Source organism: Castor canadensis, chromosome 1 (genome assembly GCF_047511655.1).
Source record: "Castor canadensis chromosome 1, mCasCan1.hap1v2, whole genome shotgun sequence".
Lineage (NCBI taxonomy): Eukaryota > Metazoa > Chordata > Mammalia > Rodentia > Castoridae > Castor > Castor canadensis.
Window position 1 is genome coordinate 25,830,467 of NC_133386.1, and position 22,418 is coordinate 25,852,884.

At 43.8% G+C, this 22,418-nt stretch overlaps 1 protein-coding gene across 4 annotated transcripts in view; it reads left to right on the forward strand.

The window, feature by feature from the left end:
- Positions 1-22,418, forward strand: part of Nhsl1 (NHS like 1) — a 219,084-nt gene that overhangs the window by 74,770 nt on the left and 121,896 nt on the right. The window contains exon 1 of one of the 4 annotated variants that reach the window (XM_074073587.1): positions 15,746-21,689. The exons of 2 other annotated variants lie outside the window; for them this stretch is intronic. In XM_074073587.1, the coding sequence (XP_073929688.1) occupies positions 21,491-21,689 (199 nt within the window). In that variant the 5' untranslated portion in view covers positions 15,746-21,490. Of the gene's footprint in view, positions 1-15,745; positions 21,690-22,418 lie in introns of those variants that run through there. One more of the 4 variants, XM_074073595.1, reaches the window with a different exon arrangement.

Here is a 22,418-nt window from a genome sequence, read left to right on the forward strand (position 1 = left end):
CTCCAGTACCACAAAAAAAGAAAGAAAGAAAAAAAACCCAAAAAGTGTTGTTTCCCTAAGACCTGTTAGATTTTGTTTGCTTTGATATTTGGATTAGATTTCTGCAAATTACCCAAGGGAGAAATTGTCTGATCAATATTTACAGCAACTTCACTATTGAGAGAAAATAACAGTATTTGTGGCTAAATGAAAAATTAAGGCCACATGGAATAATTTCTAAATTCTTTATTCTTTATGCTATATGATGATACTTGACAAGAACTTCAGAAATGAATCAGCCATTTTTTTATGTAGAGATGTCAGCACATTGTTAGGCTTTTTTTGAGGGAAGAGGTGGTGCTGGGGTTTGAACTCAGGGCCTCATGCTTCCTAGGCATGTGCTCCACCACTTGAACCATGTGATCAGTCCTCTCTGCTTTATGTTCTTTTTCAGATAGGGTCTCACAGTTTTTGCCTGGGCTGGGACCATCCTGGCTTGGGATCCTCCTATCTCTGCCTGCCTTCTAAGTAGCTAGGCTTTTATCTTCTTCTTAGTGTTTAGAAGTCTTAACTTCTTGATTACAAGATGGGAATCGCAAATACTTGAAACTTTCCTGGAGAACATCAGGCAAGGTAGGAGTAACTTGCTGCTCCTGACTCCCCCCAGTGTATGCGGGTGGGAACTGGCTGAGAATTTAAAACTTAACACAGTTTTGTGAAGCGCTTAGGAGCAGCTCTCTGTTAGGCGCAGCAAACTCCTTTTGATGTCTTCAGGGTGCTGCTGATTCTTTCAAGAACCTGGGCTCTCTGGCTAAATATATCCCCTCCTTTGTAATCTCAAGTGTTTTCGTAAATGAAAAGACGTTTAGTTTCTTCACCTGGCAATCCACTTAGTCCAGCAACATCATAGTTTGTCTCGTTCAAATAATCCCTTGTGTCTATTTTTAGATTTATGAAGTGATTTTTGAGTAATTGATGGAAAAGCATTCATTGTGAAAATTATTTCCTCATGACCCTCGTGGCCTCCCATTGTAATTTGAACAATGTTGCGTGGTTTATTCAGAGCTGCCAGGCGGGTCAGTGTTGCTAGGTCAGGGATCCGAGATGGGGAAGACTGGAATTTAACCCCTTCGTTAACCTGGCCTTGGCTCAGAGCGCCACATCGGACTCCCACACCCTGTCCTTTTGCTTTCACCCCGATCCCTGAATATCTCATCACCCGAAGGTGTTCTGGTCAGAGCGAAAGGGATGCCTTTCTGCTTGAGTTGCATGAGACCTGCAAGGGGACGCATACCTGGACCTTGCATAGTTTTGTTTTTAAATCTCCTGGGGGTTAAGGAAAAGGACAGTTTTAAAGAGAAGGAGACTGAGAAACACCACTGTGTGCTGTAAAGAGGAAGAATTCATGCTAGGCGGAGTTCCCCCTGCTTGTTAATTTCAGCAGTCCCACACTCATCCTGGGCTTTGCTTTCTATAGACAGATTCAGTTACCTGAGGGCACGTGCACGCACACACGCGCACACGCACGCACACACACACGCGCGCGCGCACAAGGGCACACACGCGCGCACACACACTTGCGGTGCTGGGGACAAATCCAGAGCTTTGTATATTCTAGGCAAGTGCTCTATCACTAAGCTACATGCCCAGCCCTACCCTTGGTTTGTTCAAACAGCATCTTGCTGTGTGGCTCATGATGGCCTCAAACTCATGACCTTCCTGTCTCACCTCCCAAGTGCTGGGATTACAGATATGTACCACCATGTCTGGCTAAAATAAATTAATTAAAATAATAGTGCTGGGAATCAAACCCAGAACCTTGAGCATGCTAGGCATGCACTCTATCACTGAACTATATATCTCCTGCCCCAGCTTAGCAATATTAATGGAAAATTCCAGAAACAATGCATAAGTTTTTAATTGGACACTCTTCTGAGTAGTGTGATATGATCTCATGCAACCTCACTCCATCCTGCCTAGAACAGAAATCATCCCTTTGTCCACTGTATACACACGCTCTACCCTACCCATCTGTTAATCACTTAGCGGCCATCTTTGTTATCAGGTCATCTGTCATGGCATTGTAGGGCTTGTGTTCAAGTAATCCCTATTTTTACTAATAATAGCCCCAAAGTGGAAGAGCAGTGATGCTGGCAATTTGGAGATGACAGAGAAGCTGTAAAGTTCTTTTAAATGAGAAGGTGAGAAAGTGCTATAAGATATTTTAAGAGAGAGACCACATTCATTTCACCTTTAAATGACAGTATTTGATTATAATTGTTCTCTTCTGTCATTGCTGGTGTCGATCTCTTATGGTGTTTAATTTATAAGCTCAGCTTTATCTTAGGTCTGTACATATAGGAAAAAACACGGACTCAACACTGAGGTTTCAGGCATCTGTAGACCGTCTTGGAGCGGATCTGCAGTGGATAGGGGAGGACTACAGTCCACAAATCCTGCTGGAAGCCATGGCAGGCTCTGTGCCTGTCACTTTCCACTTCCTCTTCCCCAGTGTTATTTTTATTTCCACCCATCTCTCCACTCTGCATTTGCCTTTTTGCTGGGCTATTTTTACTCTTTCAGTGTGCACAGCAGATATCTTTTCTGAGGATAAAGATGTGCAGGAAGGAAAGAAATTTATAATCTATTCCTTGATGCCCTGTTATATTTAAGTTGGTCCTTTTGGTGGTACTGTGGTTTGAACTCAGGACCTCACACTTGCCAGGCAGGTGCTGTACCACTGAGCCACTCTGTCAGCCCTAAATTTTTAAAATGTATTTCAAATTCTAATTTTCCATCTCATGCTGGTTGGTCCCTTTCTCTGAGGCGTAGAGACTATATGCTTAAAATAGCCAAGTAATTATTATTTAGCAAGAAAGCTAGTTTTTAAAAAACACTTTCTGTCTTTGAGGTGACTAACTTCACGTGCAAGTCCCCAGAGGCCTATGTCCTCTACTTTGTGTCAGACAATAGTCTTGTCTTGGACAGTGAACATGCCTAGTTTTGACTTTTCTAAGGTGACCTCCTAAGGCCCAAGAATTGTGCTGAAATGTTGAGTCGTTGGACAGGGCTGTGTGTGTGTGTGTGTGTGTGTGTGTGTGTGTGTGTGTGTGGAACAGGGATGTAGGATGGGGATAGGAACTTAGTGCAGGTGTGAGCTAGCAGCCACCTAGTGGCAGCTGTCAGCCCCTGAACAGGTTTTGTGGCTACCTCCTTATGTGGAGCAATGTCCTTTCAGGTTTCTTTCTCATCACCTGTGAATGACATAGATTTGTCTGTCAGCTTGGAGCCTCTTAACACCTCTGTGGAGTCCTTTCCTCATTAGTACCAGTGTGCTGATAGATGGCGCATGCAGCATGCTTCCTGGGAAGCAGAAGATGTTTTCAGCACTGATCACTGCTCGCTGGGATTCTGTGCACTTGGCATTGAGCCCACACATCTGTAGAGTTAAATGCTCCCAAGGTGATTCTGATGCACAGCGAGGCTAGGAAACTGAGACCGACTAGTGTGCAGATCAAAGACTTCAGGAAAAATACACAACAGCTCCGCTCACTCCCCAGGAACAGGTAGAGACTGACTTTACTCAGAGCCAGGGAAGTGGCAATCCTGATGGCCATCAGGAGGTGAGGGCTCAAAGACTTAGTTCTATGTAGGTTCACTTTCTCAAATGCCTTTACTGACTCCCACCTAGTCCCAGAACCATTGTGACTAGGAGCCTAGAGCTGTTCTCTGCTACAAAGAGACCAAAACTATTGGTGTGCTCTGTGGCTTGGAAGCCACCGAGTCAGTGTAGTTCCCCATTTCTCTTATTTCTCCCATAATTCATGAGATCAAATAAACCATCCCTCTCCCTAATCCCTGGAAATTTATAGCACAATGAGCATATCAAAGGATGGGAAGGTCGTATGGTTAAGGAGACAAAAAACCTTAAAAACTTTGAATTAGACAAAATTGATTTGCCTAGGAAGAGACTTTTTGCTACTGTACCTACAACTGAGCAGTTTTTTCTCAATGCCAGTTTTGGGGGAAACTGAGGCCAAGCCACTTTTAATTCAGTAATTTTCTAGGGTTAATTTCTGACAGCTGCACGTCTCTTCAAACTGCGCTTTGAAGTTGAGCTGAGTTAACAAATGGGAGGCTTGGCAAGGCAGTTCAGTAATTCCTAATGTATCCCTCTGCTGTCTTTGTGTGGCTAAGTGCTATAATCTTTGGCAGAGAGGAAGAACACTGCTAACAAGTAAATGTTTAAAAGGCCTGTGAAGTGTCATGTGTGTGAGTTTGTGCCTGGGGAGGCTGTCTGCTGGCTGAAAGAAAGGCTGGCTCATTTACCTCTGCTAATGAAAGTGAGGTTTACAGTAGGCTGGAGGAAGTACTGTAAGTGCTGGGGGTTGGATTTCCTTTTCTTTTTAGATTTAGTTACCCATTAGCTTTACTGACTTAAGGGTTGTGTGGTAAGTATAATTTCTCAGTGTATGAGTTCATGTTGTTGTGAATGAACTCTGTGCTACCTAGGGTCCTTGGAACAGTGAGAGGAAACAGAAAGGTGACTCATTAATGTACTTGAAGAGTATCAAGGGGAAATCGCTCACTTCAGAGCTGAACTTGAAGCATGGCAGCCTAGGCAGAGCTAGATTGGAGCAGGAAGAGGCAGTTCCTTCCAGACCTGACAGTGCCGCTGACCACCTCGGTGATGGTGGTCCATCACCTTCTGTGCATAACATCAGATTTGATTTAGTTGTCACCATACCTCCAGCCCCAAGACTCAAAGAGTCTTTGAATTCTATTGATCTCCTGCTTTGTGTGGAAGTGGGTGTGTATGTTTTAACGGCCTTCAGATGGGATTCATCCAGGCACCATTAAATGAAACTTTACTTTGAAAATTTGAAGAGAACCACTTTAGCAGTTTGGTTACAGAAGTCTATAACAGAACATGGGGAAGCAAGTAAACTTTGATTTATAAAGTAGCCATGGGAAGCTGATTTCCTGTGGCTGTATGTAGCATTGGGTGTGTAGACATGGGATGCTTTTGGACAGAGGTTAATTATTGTCCACAGTCAAAAGTTTTCCTCATCAGAATTTCTTCTAAAAAAAAGGAAATATCCACTAAGTGCCTTGTTTGATCTGCCTTGCTATACTTAGAAAATGTTTTCTGTTAAGAGCAGTCACCTGTACACCTGCCACCTCCCCAGCTTTAGCTCTGCTACATAGCTTTTGCAGTTATTATTGTATAAGAGGAAGCTCCTGTTCTAGTGTTTTCAATTCTTTTCTTTCATACAGGCTAAGTTGACAGGCACTCTGAAATGTTGGTGCTTACTAGAAATTACCAATGTATTCCTTAAGCGTTGCAATCTGCTTTATTTAGTTTTATGTTTTGGAGCTGGGGAGGAGGGTGTTATACAGCTTTCTTGGAGGTGATGATTAAATTCCTGTGATGATTTAATTTCCTATGACTATGAGAATACCTTCTCAGGGAATAATTGTGGGGGGAGAAAGGTAAATATATTTCCAAACGTTAACCTTCAAAGTTAAATAGTATTTGAAAACTTCCATAATTTTACCCATTTCCCCTACAGGGTAAGCCCCTTGAACAAATGGCTTCAGGAGTTCCTTACTTATTCCTTTCATTGATCATAGTTTGCAATTCTGAATTTCACGAAGATGTGTCTGGCAACAGCCATGATTTCTCTATGGTGAGCTCCTCTGTGGTGCTGTGGTGACTCATGATACCACTAGATGGCAGTATGGCCATTCTTTTTCCTCTTGGAAACCCTTAGCCAAGATCAAACTCAAAAATTGTCCATGCTGAAATCAAGGTCCAGCTCTGCTCAATTCAAATATTATGGTACCTGCTACTCTATTGTGCCAGTATGCTTTCAAGAGGGGCAAAGAAAATACTAAAACCTTTCTTCCTACATTAGCCAGTACATTTTTACTGAATAACCACTTCACAAGGTATTGATCACCACTGGCGGATGGAGAAGTACAGTAACTTGAGGCAATTTAAGGAATTCCTCCATGACCAGCTTTGTGGTGCCATGCCAGTTCTTAGAGTGGAGAGAATAAACACACATAGGAGGGTCGGACATGGTGCTGCAGAGTCCGAAAGGACAGGCTGGACTCTTTGGGGGACAGGGGAGCTTCGGTGTGAGCAGCACTGGGGCTTGGAGCAGGGTTTGACAAAACAGGGCTGAGCTTTGAGGTTGCTGGGCAGGATGTGCTGGAGATCCTCAGGGAAAGAAGAGAGAAAGATGGAGTCCAGGTTCTTCTCAGTTTTGCTCAAAGGGAGGCTCTGTTTATCTCTGAGCTTGGGCATGAAGGTGGAAGTAAGGCTTAAAGGAAGCCCTAATGGTTTGGACAGCCAGGGCAACATGAAAGGAGAGAGTGGAAATAGTGTAGGAAAATGAGGGCAGAGGCTGGCAATCAATCTTGAAGTGTGGCAGGTTGGCACAGTCACTCTTGCCTCTTCATTTACCAGGTGTTGGGGACAGAAGGAAGGACTCTGGTGAACACCCACCATAGGCACTGGGAAGAGGAGCTGAGGAAGTAGAGGGCTGTACCTACTCCAGACAGGATTTGAACCCATGGACTGGTACAACAGCTGTCACATTAGGTTAGGCTAGGAGGGACCAGAGTGTTGTTAGCAGAAGGGGAAAGCAGACATCATTTAGAAAAAGAGGTGGAAATGCAATGTTGGAAGCAGACTCACTCATGCTGCAACCCGAGGTGAGACTGGACAAGGGTAGGGGAGAGGGAGAATGAATAGGTGAGTGGAGGGATCCAGAGCCCAGGGGTGTGCTGGAGAAATTGTCAGAAGTCCTTCAGCTGAACCAGCCACTACACAAGTCCTGGCATGTGACTCCTTATCTTGGGCAGATTGTCACAAGCTGATCTCCTGACTGCAGTTGGGTCAGGTTGTAGTGTTACCTGCTCTCCAGGCAGTGCACCAGCCACCCCGAGGCTCCTGGTAAGATAAGTCTGCACTGACTCTCTGTGCCTGGAAGATGCCATGTGCCTGGTGGGTTGCGCAGGGGTGTGTGTTTTAATAAGCACTCCCAGGTCATTAGGGAGCAGGCCCATTTGAGAAATGGTGCTCTGGGCCCCCTGGATGATGCAGAACCTGAATCCTTGCCTTAGGTTCTGTTCCTTTTTCCCTCCTCACACACTGCCAGAGGACACTTCTGAATTGTGACCTCCAGGTTGTGGAAGTGAATGGACGCTTGCCTTTTTATTTTATGAGACACCCTCAGGTTTTAGTTCGACATGGGTCCTTTGCCAGTTCCTGATGTGTTGGCCAGGGTCTGAATACAAATACTCCTTCCCTGTGACTTCCCCTCCCTTTTCAGGATGTATTGTTGCGTTCTGTCACCTGCTGGGCCCCTATACGCAAACCATATCGTGCTGGGAGGACCTCTCCATATGTAAGACATGATTTCAAACACGAGCTTTCGGCAGAGCAGAGATGAGGCAAAAAGTCTCTTTCCTAACAGAGCCACCTGCTGCCAGTTAAGCCTTTTACACTCTGTGTTGCAAATTTGCCCGTGTTAATTTCCTCTTCTCTGGAGCTTTTTTTTCCAGCCCAGGTGTTAAAATTTAATAAGAACAGCACTTTTTAAGCCATCAGTTTTCTGTGTTAATCTGAGAGAATGCTTTCCATTTGCCACATGTTGTTCTGGGGAATCAAGGCACTGGTGAAGATAGACAGGGTTCAAACCCTGCTATTGGAGAGGTGAGCTCTTGGAAATTGCTCTCTTCTCTTTGACTTAACTTGCTTTCAGTGTGGTCGGTTATCATTGTTACTGTTTTTGATGTGACTGAGTCCAGGCAATTTGTAAGAATTTCATGGAGTACCTGCTGGGTGCTGAGCCACACTGTGGTCACCTGAGTGGATGTAATTCTGACTGGTACAGAGCATCAGTGGAGCAGGTGCTGCTTCTGTGTCTATAAGAAGAAAGTGTGGGGGGGGGGAATTATCTCTGAGAAATGCTTTGGTGACTTAAGCAAGTGAACTTCATGTCTTGCTTTTCCTGGCGACACTGGGAGGCAGTGTCTATGTGTCCTTCTGGATGGTGCAAGGCCTTCAGACGCAGGGACCCACAGGCCCTTTGGGATGCACAGGAAGCCTCTGAGGAATTGGATTTCATGATTTGTATTTGATGCACCTGTAATCATTTTTATATCCTAGGTTAGAAACGTGGCTGGTGTCATTTTTTTCTCTTGCCTTTCAAATATTACCATTGGAAACATGGAACTGTCATTTTGCTTGGCAGTTCTATCTATGAACAAAAAGGAACCTTTCTCAAAGACTAGTGGTTCTTTTTGCCAGCACTGGGGTTTGAACTCAGGGCTTCATGTTTTCTAGGCAGGTGCTCTCCCACTTGAGCCATGTGTCCAGCCCTGTACTGGGTTTTAAACTAGGGCCTTTAGCTTGACCCACTCTTCTCCACTTCATACCTGTTTTGTTTTGGTTATTTTTTGGAGGATAGGGTCTTGCATTTTTTGCCCAAGGCCAAGCTCAGAACATGATCTCCTACCTACTGCCTCCTGTGTAGCTCGAATTACAGTGTATACATAGTGCCTGGCTTATTTGTTGAGATGGGGTCTTGCTAAATTTTTTTTTTTGGCCTGGACTGACTTTGAACCTCAATCCTCCCACTCCACTTCCCAAATAGCTGGGATTACAGGTGTGAACCACCATACTGTCAGAGAGTAATGGTTCTTAGATGAGAAAGAGGGCTATATTGGCGAGGATGCGGGGAAAAAGGAACCCTCTTACACTGTTGGTGGGAATGTAGACTAGTACAACCACTCTGGAAAAAAATTTGGAGGCTACTTAAAAAGCTGGACATCGATCTACCATTTGATCCAGCAATACCACTCTTGGGGATATACCCAAAAGACTGTTACTCCAGAGGCACCTGCACATCCATGTTTATTGTGGCACTATTCACAATAGCCAAGTTATGGAAACAGCCAAGATGCCCCAGCACTGACGAATGGATCAAGAAAATGTGGTTTCTATACACAATGGAATTCTATGCAGCCATGAAGAAGAACGAAATGTTATCATTCGCTGGTAAATGGATGGAATTGGAGAACATCATTCTGAGTGAGGTTAGCCTGGCCCAAAAGACCAAAAATTGTATGTTCTCCCTCATATGTGGACATTAGATCAAGGGCAAACACAACAAGGGGATTGGACTATGAGCACATGATAAAAGCGAGAGCACACAAGGGAGGGGTGAGGATAGGTAAGACACCTAAAAAACTAGCTAGCATTTGTTGCCCTTAACGCAGAGAAACTAAAGCAGATACCTTAAAGCAACTGAGGCCAATAGGAAAAGGGGACCAGGAACTAGAGAAAAGGTTAGATCAAAAAGAATTAACCTAGAAGGTAACACCCACGCACAGGAAATCAATGTGAGTCAATGCCCTGTATAGCTATCCTTATCTCAACCAGCAAAACCCCTTGTTCCTTCCTATTATTGCTTATACTGTCTCTACCACAAAATTAGAGATAAGGGCAAAATAGTTTCTGCTGGGTATTGAGGGGTGGGAGCGGGAGGGGGTGGAGTGGGTGGTAAGGGAGGGGGTGGGGGCAGGGGGGAGAAATGAACCAAGCCTTGTATGCACATATGAATAATAAAAGAAAAATGGAAAAAAAAAAAGAGAGAAAGAGGGCTATAGTCTATGGATCATGAAGCATTTTAAAAACACAAGTGCCAAACAAAAGCCCCCCAAACCCTGACCTTTGAACAAGAAGCTTTATGCACTGATTCTGATGTTAAGCTTGGTTTTGAATCAAGGAACCAAAGCAGCATCAGCTGGCCTGGCCCGTCCTGTCTCTCGTTTCTGAGCAGTGCTGGACACTGAGACAGGTGGGGATCGTGGTGCCCCAGGCACTGTGCTTGGCTCTCACTCCAAGATGCACACAAATATGTATTGACCACTCCCATCTGCACCCCTCCCTGGCCTTTATTAGGGGCTGGCAAAACACTGGATGAGGCTAATGGTTTCTTTCTCATGAGGATACAGCCTAGTCAAGTAAGCAGACTCCAGCTCTCCTCAGACTTCACTCTAATGTCATTTGTGGGGATCTTTATCTGGCAGTGAGCAGCCAAGTGCATTCTCTTGTATTAATTCTTTGGAGACAGTTGATTCTGAAGTAATGTCACTTTCTTAAGTGACATCTGACCTGATCTCAGTAAAGGTTCTACTTGGCTATAGTTACCCATGTGCTGAATAAGCAGTGTTGTTACGTGATAAGTGAAAGGCTGTTTGACGCCATTCACTTGCCTTTTTAATTTGAAACGTGATGCTTTTAGCTGGCGTGTTCTTATCAAGTATAACAGTAATGTTCCGTATTTTGTAGAGTTACACCGTGACTGGTACTTCTGTGTTCATTTAAAAAAAATCATCAGCAAAGGAAACCTTAACAAATGAATGCCTAGAACGCTGTGGGGAGGGGGGTATGTGCACGCACAGGTGGTTTGACCAACTTTGGAGTTCTCTTTTTCTTTTTTTAAGCCATTTTAAATAACTGGCATCACTTACAAAGTAAGGTAGCCACACCTGTGCTATTTATGTAGCAATTTCTTTGAACTTGTCAGGCTTTCACATGTTCCTTCAGACCTTCTTGTGGGAAGAAAAATGTGCACAAGAAGTAGGTGAAATGACACAGTGAGTTGCTTTAGAACTTTTTGCTTATAGTTGACAGGGCCTCCATTCTGGCTCCCACCCCTCCTCAAACATGTCAGGTGTGACTGTAGACGCCTGCTGCTGGCCTCAGCCATCCACCATCTTTGAGTCCCCAGCCACCTCTCTTCCAAGGACAATGAAGTTACTTGTTAACCCATGCTCCTTGCTGCTACTCAAAATAGCCTATGAGGGAACAAGGGCTTTGGTGTGGACGTGTTCATGACAGCCTGGAGAAGTAAGGTCCCCCTGCAGTGTGCAGGGTTTTGAGGACCCAGCATGACTATTGCTGCTAGTCTACATGGTTCCTTGCTCACTTGGGTGTTTTGTGAAGACAACACTGTCAGAGTTCCTCCTGAGCTTCAGGGCAGTGACCAGGTGGCCGGACTGGGGAGGAGGGAAGCTAGAAACGAGAATCTCTATAGTCTCGGCACACCCAGTCTGCCATCAAGGGAAAGGACCTGGTGCTTACTTTGAAGTTCTTTTTTGGTAGTGTATGTTCTTTTTCATAGCCTTTCTTGGAGTGGCGTATTATAGTAACAGAAGTTCCCATGATTGGATAAAAGCATTCTGACCCTGGGGAAGAAGTGTTTTAACCCAGACTCTGAGTGGCTTAAGTGCTCTTTGGGCCTTTTGTGTTCTAAGGTCTTCTTAGGAAATGAGTTCATTACTTCAAGACTCTGACAAACGTGATTACACAGGGTCAACTGAAGTAGTCATTGTCAAATTGGATTCCCCCTCTCCAGCCTTTTTGCTTAGAGATTTAAAAAACTGTCGAGACAGTTAATAGTGCGTGTGAGTGCAAAAATTGTTGAGGTGAAGAAGAAAACACAGAAGGATAAAGCTGTTTTTATGCTCTTCATGTTGTGTTTTTGTACAATAGGGGAACAGGGCTTGCCCCACCTTCCCAGGTTCTTTGTTCTACTAATTGAGTTCACATAAGACAGATTCCCAGCAGAAAAAATTGTGCACACACGAGAATTCCACAAAATGTGACACTGGCAGAAAGGTAAGACCACTGGAACTTATGTAGCAAGTGAGCCTCGGATGGGAGTGGCAAGGGTGAGGGGAGATGATGTCTGCTGGGTAAGAGGGTCTTGTTACACGGGTGAACTCTCTCAGGTAATAAAAACTGGGCAAAAGTGGTTTGCAGCAGCCCTTGCCCTGATACGCAGATGAAAACTTAGACACCCTTTGTAGACACAGTTTTTTGTTTTTTTTTTTTTAAATAAAAGGGCAGATTTTTTTCAGAACTACTCCTATGTCAGCAGTGTCTCAGAATATGCTGAAGAGCGTATGGTGGGGGTGGCACATTCTAGTCTCCCACAGTTAGATTTGGGGATGATATATCCTAAAACCCACCCTCCCCCCAATTTTTATGAACTCTAGAAAGCTAGACTTGTTAAAAAGTTGGGGTTTTTCTTGGCAGTACTGAGGTTTGAACTCAGGGAGGCAGGCACTCTACCACTTGAACCACTTTGTCAGTCCTTTTTTGTGTTGAGTATTTTCTTGAGAACTATTTGCCAGGGCTGGCTGAGCTCTGCCTCCTGAGTAGTTTAGGCGCCTAGACTTGTTAAAAATTTAAACACAACACTCTTAGGACTAGTGAGCATGTGGGAGAAACACAAAAGGCCATGCCCTTGAGCAAATGTTTTTGCTATATCAGCTGTGATGTGTCCTTTGATTACCCAAACAAGGTTGTAGACAGAGCATCAGGAACATTGGCTTAAGCAGCACCAAGTCCATAGTTCCTGTAGTTCCAGAGTGAGTGGAAAGTGTGAAATGTTATTTTATAAAAATAAGTTTAAAAATGGCTTGAGCAGTTCGTAAGTAAACACAAAAATTGGTACTGTTTCTTGTTGACGAACACACAGGTGTGTAGAAAGTGTGAAAAGAAGAAACATGTCTTGAGTGATCCACACTAAATTTAGGAAGATGTTTTCCATGGGGAGATTGGGAGAGGAGGAACGTTTATCTGGAATTGACTTTTAAAAAACTGAAACCACTAGCACAGCAAAAAAACCCCCAAACTGAAACAAATATGGAAGACTGGTAAGTATTCAGTCCAGGGTGATTTTTTTTTTAAACATAATTCCAAATGAAAAGTCACAATTAGATGATTAGTATATGCTTAGCAAAACTAGAGAAAAACACAAAAGTGAAAAAAATTAAAATCCTACCGTCTGCTGCTAGCATTGTCAGTCTGTGAGCCTCGTCTGTCCTGTTTACTTGGTACTACATCCACACTTGGGGAGTCTTGTTCTGGCATTTCCAGTGAAATTACAAGTGCAGACTTCAACTCTGAATTGTAGTGTAACAGTTTAAAACTAGTGATTTTCAAACTTGAACTGCCCTAAACCTCCGTGTGGAAGTTGGTTTAAATGTGGAGTCTGTTTCCTTTACAGAGGTGTGTACCAAACAGGATCTGGGTTTTTAACCAGCCCCCCTGGCCTGCTGGGGATCTGATACACGTGTCTCCAATAAGAGGTTAACTTCTTTTTTGTCACATTAGGCTTAGGCGTGAGGATGTGGATGTGCCGGTGACAGGGAAGGAAGAATGCTCACTGTGTTGTTACACGTGTTTTCAATAAGCTATATTAGAACGGTGACAGCAGTGTGGGTAATTTAAAGTGTAAAGCCTGTGCTTATTTGATTACTCTGGTGTTTCTATTCAAAACAAAGTCATCTGATTTTCAGAGCGTAATTTCAGTGCTGTGCTAGAACTGAGCATGGGAGAACAGGAGGGCCTGTCTTTTCTTCTCTTCTGACTCTGTACTTAGAACATGCAGTCAGTACCTGCCTGAAACAGTGCGACTGCAAGAAGGTGGCCATGGTTGTATGTTCACCGCATCCAGAATTTTCTAAGCCTCGCCTTTTTAAAAATCATTTATTCTCATTCAGCTATAACTCAGGGGAAAAGCGCTTTTGGGGCTTGAGGAAATGTAGCAATCTGAAGCCATCAAGTATTATTTACTGTGTGCCATCTATATAGTCTCAGTAATTTAAAACTTACTCTTCAAATTAGGGTCCCTTCAACTAAATCATGTCTTGACTTACCTCACTTAAAACCAAAAATGCTTTCAAACAACAAAAGCAGGCTTTATTGGTTTAAAATTTAATTTTTAGTGGAATCTCAAAGTAGAAACCTCAAGAGCAAGGTGTGGTGGTGTGCTTCTGTAATCTCAGCTACTTCAGAGACATAAGTAGGAGGATTGTGTAGGTAGGAGGTTCACTGTCTAAGGCTGACCCTGGGCAATCCTGAGCCTAATCTCAAAATTCTTACCCCAGCCGTGCAACCGCATGAATTTCCCATCTAAGGTAACATTTAGAGGCGTTCCCCTCCTATGCTACAGAAATTGGTGACTCCGGGGCTGTTAAGTTTCTACCAAATCATTGCTAATTATCACACTTGCCAAATTCAGTGTTATACTAGAGCCACTATTTGCTGGCTGTGAGAGCCAGTTGTTTAATTTTCAGGATTGTAGCAGACTGGTTGTAAATTGTTGGCAGGTTGAAATTGGCCATGGTGGTGATCCACACCATGGAAACTGGCAAAAACTACAAATAAGGACATCTCCCACTCCCCACCCCCCTCCGAGCTGATTCACCAAAGACAGCACTTGGTCCACCAAGTCCCCTGACCACTAGATACTCAGCTCAGAGCACAAGAACCACTCGGACCACCGAAGCTTGACTCAACCCAGGCTTGTTTCTTCTATTTCCTTACACATGATTGTGTGTGTATCTATTTGCTACAATAATGTTAATTTCCTCTGCCGCCTAGAACTATCTTTTGTCCTTACAATTCCCTTCCTGGCTGGTTTCCTAGCAGGGGATCAGTGTATATTTGAACTGATCCCTTTATCTGGGCTCTGTTCCATCCCTGGAGGTGACTCACACAGTGATACAAACCAGTGCCCAGGGAATCACAATAATCCTAATAGATATTCTTGCATTTCTCTCTTTCCTTCTTTGGAGACAGGCTTGAGTATTTTTATTTGCTTGTTTAGAGACAGTCTTGCTATGTAGCAAAGATTTTCCTGCATAAGCCTCCCCAGTGCCAGGATTCTGAATTTTAAGTACTTTATACCCAATTCTGTTAACTTACAGCGTTAGAAGTAAGGTGTGTCTGGTTCACTGGAATCACTGAGCGACATTAAATACATGTCTCTGACGTGTAGTAGATGTACAGAAAAGGTTGTCTGAATTGATAAAATGTCTCTTTAAAAACCAGCTCTACTCAGTGTGCTCTGTAGTGTGCCATGGTTTGAAAGACCGAGCAGAATAGAAGGGAACTCTGGAAGGTCACTTAGGGCCACCTGAAATCTCTTTGTCTTAAAAATCTGCCATGAAAAAGTGGTGGAAAAACTTCCCATTGCCACTGAGCAATGAAATTCACCTGGAAGAACTCAGGTGCTCCCAGCCTGTCTGTGCTGGGAACAGGTGATCCTGGGGAATAGCTTGCCAAAGTGAGGTGTCAGATCTGCAGGGGGCCCTTTCAGATGTGCAGACATTGAGCATGGACTCAGGCTTGTGAAGTTTCATCCACACCAATGTGTGAATGTGGACTGTTTGCCTGGTTTTCGCTCTCTGTAGAACCTGAGCACCAGAATCCTTGGCCTAAGAGAAACTAAAGCAGATACCTTAAAGCAACTGAGGCCAATAGGAAAAGGGGACCAGGAACTAGAGAAAAGGTGAGATCAAAAAGAATTAACCTAGAAGGTAACACCCACGCACAGGAAATCAATGTGAGTCAATGCCCTGTATAGCTATCCTTATCTCAACCAGCAAAACCCCTTGTTCCTTCCTATTAATGCTTATACTGTCTCTACAACAAAATTAGAGATAAGGGCAAAATAGTTTCTGCTGGGTATTGGGGGGGGGAGCGGGAGGGGGTGGAGTGGGTGGTAAGGGAGGGGGTGGGGGCAGGGGGGAGAAATGAACCAAGCCTTGTATGCACATATGAATAATAAAAGAAAAAAAAGAAAAAAAAATAAAATAAAATAAAAATAAAAATAAAAAAAAAAAAAAAGAATCCTTGGCCTATAAACTTTTGGTGCATGTGGAGTGTCCTAAGAAATTAAGTAGAGAGCCTGCCAGTTAGCAACCCTCCTTTCTTCTCAAAGGGAAGTGGTATAACTATGTGAATTCTGAAATTTTATTAACCCTTTAATTCAGATTCTATTCTTATTGTCAGCTTTAATTTTCTCTTTGGGATGTAGTAATAAAGAAATCGATCAATAGAAAGTCTAATTATCTCCTTGCCCTGAAACAGAAGAGCAAAAGAAAAAGCTGATGAAGAAATCAATGGATGGGTCCGTTGTTCACCCTTCAAACAGCACAGGATAAATGCGGGCTGGGTGTAAGGAACTTCATGAGTTGGGGTCACCTTGCCACTTGTCACAGTGCAGACACACCAGCGTGTGGTATGTGTGTGTTATTTTGGACCCTTCCCCAGACCTGCATTTTAATAATATCCCCCATGATTTATGTGCTTAATAAACTTTGCAAAAAACTGGTTAAATAGATAGAAAAAAATTAATAACTACAACAGTCTCTGGAGAGGCCATCCGAAAGATATCAAGAACGATGGAAGTCATGATTTTTAAAAATGTATTTATTTGCAGTTTTAGTTTAATCTCAGGAAAAGTTTTGCCCTTGGTAATTCTTACATTGGAAGAATCTCAGAATGGGTGGTGTGAGCCTCAGCAGACCTTCTCAACCGAGCCTCTGGGGTTGGATGTCTGCTCTGTTGAGCTTGGTGCAGAGTTCACCTTCTTGATGATCTCTGCTCATCAAGCAAGTCTCTGACAGTCCCTGAGCTCTGTCAGTGGTGGCTTCTGTACCCGAGGCAGCATGCCCTACCTCAGGGGACTAAGGGCAGTGATGCACTGCCATGTTGTCTCTGTATCAAGTGATCCTGTGGAAACAGTGTAGCTAAGGCTCCAGTATCAGATCTGCATGGAGGCCTTTTCAGATGTTCAGACATTAAACTTGGCCTCAGGCTTGTGACAATACATGCTCCCATGTGTGGAAAGGTACCTATGCCTTCTAACGCCAGGCTGGCCTCGATCTCAAGATCCTCCTGCCTTGCCTCTCAAGCCAGTGGTGGGATTATGGATGTGCACCACCACACAGGACACTTCTTCCTTTTAAACCTTGACACAGTGGTAGGTGAGGGCAGCTGTGAGGATCGAAGTAGCTGTGTTTTGTCTTCCATGACCTCTCTTTTGAGTGTAATCAATTGCTTAGTTTTGGGGAATGGGAAAGTTGGAAGAGAAGGAGGATTTATTATACTGTGCCAGTTTGCTGTGGTCCTGGGGGTGAACGTGGTTAGGTTTTATATAGTGGCCCAAACTATTTACTTTTAGGAGTTCAAATAAGCTTTCGCTATGATGCGTACAAATTACTTCATAGAAAGATTTCCATTTGAAGCTGCTCTTAAATTGTTCACAGGAAGTGACAGTTGGAAAACCTACCACACCCTGTCCTGAAAATTAAAGGTCCTTGAGGGTCACCTGGGAGATTGGTGGGAGCCATGCCACTGCTCTCACCCCACCTGGGGTTGCTTTAGAACATGACAGTTTAAGCAACTCTCACTGGTGTGTACCTCCCCTCCTCCCCCGCCACCATCCCCAGTTCTTCAGCCTTCTGTTTGGCACCCCACTTCCAGCCAAACTGGCCAACCTTCCTCCCCTCTCCCCCAACTCCAACAATCCAGCACTGTTCTCCATTGACCTCTACCACCAGGGCTCTGCCTCTCTTCTTCTTCCTTCTGGGTTCGAGAAAGAAGACAAGGTACACATGGAAATAAAAAGTCACAGTGCTCATTTGAAAGCTTTGAGGCCAGAAAAACCGACGGCACTTGAAATGAATTCTACTCTTGGCTGGCATTTTACACAGATGGCGAGTAGAGCAATTTCATGCCTGATTGATGGAGGGCTTGGTCTAATCCTATATCCTGTTATGCTGAACACTTTTTATTAAATCAAAAACTTTCATTTGAGCTAAACTCCTTTTAAAGGATGCTGGTGTACATTGAAACATGAAATATTGTGTCTTTTGACAAGAATCTTCCAAATTTATATAATCTACCCCATTGACTCTTGGTAGAAACATAACTAAATCTCCAAATTAATGGGCATTGACTCAGGAAGATGGTTCTAGAACTTTGTCTAGTAATATTCTCTGTTGCTTCCAAGTTTTTGAAGATGACTTTTCTGTAATGTATTACTCAAATTATTCCTGCAGTAGCATAATTTCTTATACTCTTGGGAGTAAGTGACCTGTCAAGGCTAAGAACTTATTACCAACTTGGTATAGCTCTGCCTGGGAGTCATTAGCCAGCCATTTCAACCCTTGGGCTTCCGTCGCACAAGTAAAGGCCAAGGGTGCTGGCTGGAGGCGGTTGTGACATTGCCCTGCTAGCTATGCACTTTGTTCTGTGAGTGAGCACTCATGGAAGGCCACGAAACGTATGATTTAAGCAAGCTTTTTTATCTGCTTTTTCGGTGTCTGCAGCTCGGCACTGGTACAGTGAGGGGGAGGGAGCAGTTATTGGCACACGTGATGACAGCAGAAGAGTCAGTTTGACAGCCTGGCGGGAAGGGGGGATGGAAAAGCCCAGCACTGTGAGGGCGGTGGGGAAAATCTGTTCAGCATGTCTGTTTCAAAGATCTGGGTACAGTGTATTCTGCTTTAGATTTGCACCAGAAAAAATGGTTAAATGGAGATGATTTGTTGTTTTGAAGATCATGGCTGAAGTTAGAATATTCCAGGTCAGGATTCTTGTGAAGATTAGCAATTCTGTACATACAGTGCCTGGCACACTGCACCTATGGCCCTGCTGCTGAGTGGTGTGTTCTACAGCTCATGGGTTGATAGTTCAGAGAATTAAAATCTGTGGGTTTTTGTAGTAGCTAAAGAAATATAGTTTGAAGGGGTGTACTAGCTTCTTAACCCACTTAAGTAAACTGGAGTATGTACCTAACATGGATGGTTTAATTTAAATACATCCTGCATAGCTGATTTAAACCATTATATTCTCTCTTACCCAAGAGCACTATGATTCTGTACATGAATGAAGATTTAACACACAAGGCCCAACATAACAAATATTGACTGACCAGTAGGCAGAGGATTGGTTATTGTGCAAATATATTGCTGGGTCTTGTGAGTGATGGTAGCACAGTTTCTGGAAATCCAGAATATATTAGAATTTGTCTACTTTTTTTTTTTTTCAAATAACTTCATCTTTAATCTTCAAAGTAATAAATAAATCAACCCAAGTTACTTTAAGGGAGAGTCCTCAGTATTGTTCCTGAACAGACCAGTAAGCATTCTTGGTGGCTTGGAAGTGAGATTTTTCTCAAGTCCCTCCCACTAGCTCCTCCTTCCCAGGGAGAGGGGCACCCGGGGAACACACACTGGTGACAGCACCTGTGCACCTATGCTGTTGTGTGTGTGCACAATACAAGAAGGGTGGACTGAGGAAAGCATCCAGCTGACAGCTAGGATTTATCACAAAGCTTAGATATCTCCAAGTTGAAAATGCAGCAGCAAAGTGTGTACAGCAGGGAGGTAAAAATTATGCTGTTTGGGTCTCTGGATTCTTAGAGCAGAAGTGTGCCTTGCGGGTGTTTATATACTTTCTGATGAGGTATTTTTAACTTCTTATTACATACATAGAGAGAGAAGGGGTGGGCAGGGTTTCACCATGTAGCCCAGGCTGGCCTTGCACTTGAGATCCTCCTGCCCCAGTCTCCCTAGTGCTGGGATTATAGGTGTTCACCCTCAGAGCTGACTTATTTGTAGATTAAGTGTCCTTCAGTCAGAAAGAATATATGTTTGAATGTTCATGTTAGCCACTGGTGTACAGCATAATTATATCGGTCTTGCCTTTGTAATAGTGATCAAAGTGGATATATCCATCTGGTGGAAGAGCTGAAGCAGGCCTGTAGCAGTTGGGGACAGTGAAACTCCAACCCAGGGTTGTCTGAGACAACCTGGTCTAGTCCTTGTCACTGGCTCTGTGTGGCATGAGGTACACATACACTTTCTTTGGGTCCTGAGTTTTTGTCTGGAACTTAAGGGTTTCAAACTACATGATCACTTAAGGACCTTCTTAGCTTTCAACTGAATCTGCACTTATCACTATTTTGTCATGTCCTCCTTCAGTCCCAGTGTCTGTTCTCTGTCTTTCCCATGGTGCAGTAAGAGCTATCCGTCCCAGGAACACTGTGTTCTGTGACTTTCATCTACAAACATCCCAGTCCTGCTAAGTTGCAATCTCAGTAAGTTGAAGTAGATGCAGGATACAATGTCCTGCTTTTATAACTTTTTAAAATAACTTTTAATCGCTTGAATTTGAATAATTTGTTAGTCTTACTGTATTTGGTTAATGGCGAGCACAGTGTGAAAGACATAGTTCTCCACATGTTGTTCAGTCACCTTCCTCTGAATGTCAATTTTGGGGAAGGGGTGCTGGCCCAGATCTCTTTGGCAGGAAGTTTCAGGGTTCAAAGTGTTAGGTAAAGGCATTAGGCTGGCCTTGGGGGAAAGTGCTATGCCCAAATGCATATGACAAGATAGGGCTGTAGGTATTTACACAGGAGGTTAGGAGCTGCAGCCTCTAGCTAGTTGCTCTTCACAGGATTTGGTAGGGATAGCCCCAGGACAAACAGAGAAGATCCTTCTTGGTCCCACTCTGGCTGCTGGTGGTAGATAGGGGAGGCCTCCCAGGTGCAAGTGGGGCTGCATTGCATCTGTGCTAAAAGCTGGACGTGAAGTGAAGAAGACTGGGTCACTTTGTCCTCTGGGGTGATGACATTCCTAAATCCACCCAGGCATGCTGGGCGTGTGTATAACTATAACACTGCATTAAAACCCTTCTCCAAACAGCACTTTCAAAAGTAGGCTCTGATAATTCAGGTTGTTTGAATCCCCAGACATCTGCATTGTGCACAGACTTGCACGTTTCCATAGTTGTGCTGGAGTTCAGAAGTTTGAGCTAGCACTGAAGTGTTGACCATGGGGAGGTGGAGCCTACTGGCTCCAATGAGATGCCTTCGGTGCGGGGCAAGCCTATCATCTATCCCTGGAGTGCCTACTCTGTAATCTAAGCAATAGCCACGCAGCCTGTTTTATTGTTTGTGGAGTCCTGCGGCTCCCGAGCGCTTCCCAGACAGAAAGAGGGCAAGTGGGCGGCTTATGAATCTGTGCTGTGCCAGGACAAGTGAGCTGAACCCTTTGATTTCTCCCGAGGAACCTGTGTGGGTGAACTTTAAACTGGGGACCCTCTTGATGCTGGATCTTTTCTCCAGGGTGAGGAGACCCCTGCTACACCAGAAGGCTGGCTTTCTGTCCTTGTGGGTAAAAGATGCCTGGGAGAGGCATTGGATTACAGTTTGGGATGCTAGGAACACACCAAAGAGTCCGAGTGCCTTGGCTCTGTTCTGCACAAAGTCCTGACAAGTGTGCCTGAAATGACTCACGGGTGCTTCGGTTTTTTAAAATTGTACTTGTAGTGATTTTTATTTTTTGGCTGTGAGTATTCCCAGCCTGGAAGCTGAGTACCACAGTGTAGCTAGGATGAAACATTTTTAAAAAAATTATTAGTTCTGAATGCTTCATTTTCCTTTTCTTTTTAATCGGGTGATGGCAGAGCAGTTTTTTGCACAATGCCCAGCCTGACTCTGAACGTTGTGTGACTAAGTGGGAGGGAGCAGGTTGGTTCCAAGGACCCCCGCCAATTTAAAAACCCGAGCTTTTTGTTCCTCCGGCTGCCTTTTGTCTCTAGTGGATTTTGATGTGAAAGAAGATGAAAAAGGAAGGCTCTTCAGGTTCCTTCAGATTCAAGGCAAGCCCATCTCTCTCACGTGCTGTGAGTTGGATAAATTTCTCCTCCTTGTCCAGGCAGACAAAGAGACTGTTTCGAAGTGACGGAGAGCTGTCTGTTTGTGGTCAGCAGGTGGAAGGAGATGATGAAAACTGGATATACAGAACCCAGCCCAGAAAAGGTGACTTGATTTCTAACAAAATTTAAACATTTAAAAAAAAAGCTTGTGATATAGAATTCTTTGTTTCTGTCCCTGATTTCCTTCCTGCCTGCGTTAATTTTTGCCCCACTGGGAGTTTGGTTTTTGTTTGTTTTTGCATTGGAACTCAGTGTCACTCATTTGTTTACATGTCTAAAAGAAAAATCCTCTTCCAGCTAGATTTAGTTTGAGATTGTATCCATCCAAGAAGGATAAAATAGCTGTATTTGCCTTGGGCACTGTCCCTCTGGTCCTGCTCTATGACTTGTGTAAAGTTCAATGGAAAACCACACTCAGAGAGAGTCTTCTGATGTGACAGTCGTGGGTGAGGTCACAGAGCTTTTATCTGATCTTGCACTGAGAAAACGTTGGGATTCGTGGATAGTCTTTTTGCTTCTTTATTCTAAGAAGATTAATGAATTACACGAAAACTTGAATTAGACAGGTGTTGGGACTTGACGTTGGGTGATATCAACACACAAAGGGCTCACCTTTGGTATCTTGGCCAAAAAGTGTTTGGAATTCTATCAAGTTCTTTTCAGGCTAGAGTTGGTCTGACTTCTCAGGATTAGCAGGTTTTTACCTCCTTCTAAGGTAAGGAAAAATACCAGTCCTGCTGGGAGAAATGGAAATATTTCAGTATTTCCTAACGCTCCTGTTTTATATATGGAATTTCTGAGTTCTTCCTTTTAGAATGCTTGCTGTAGAGAC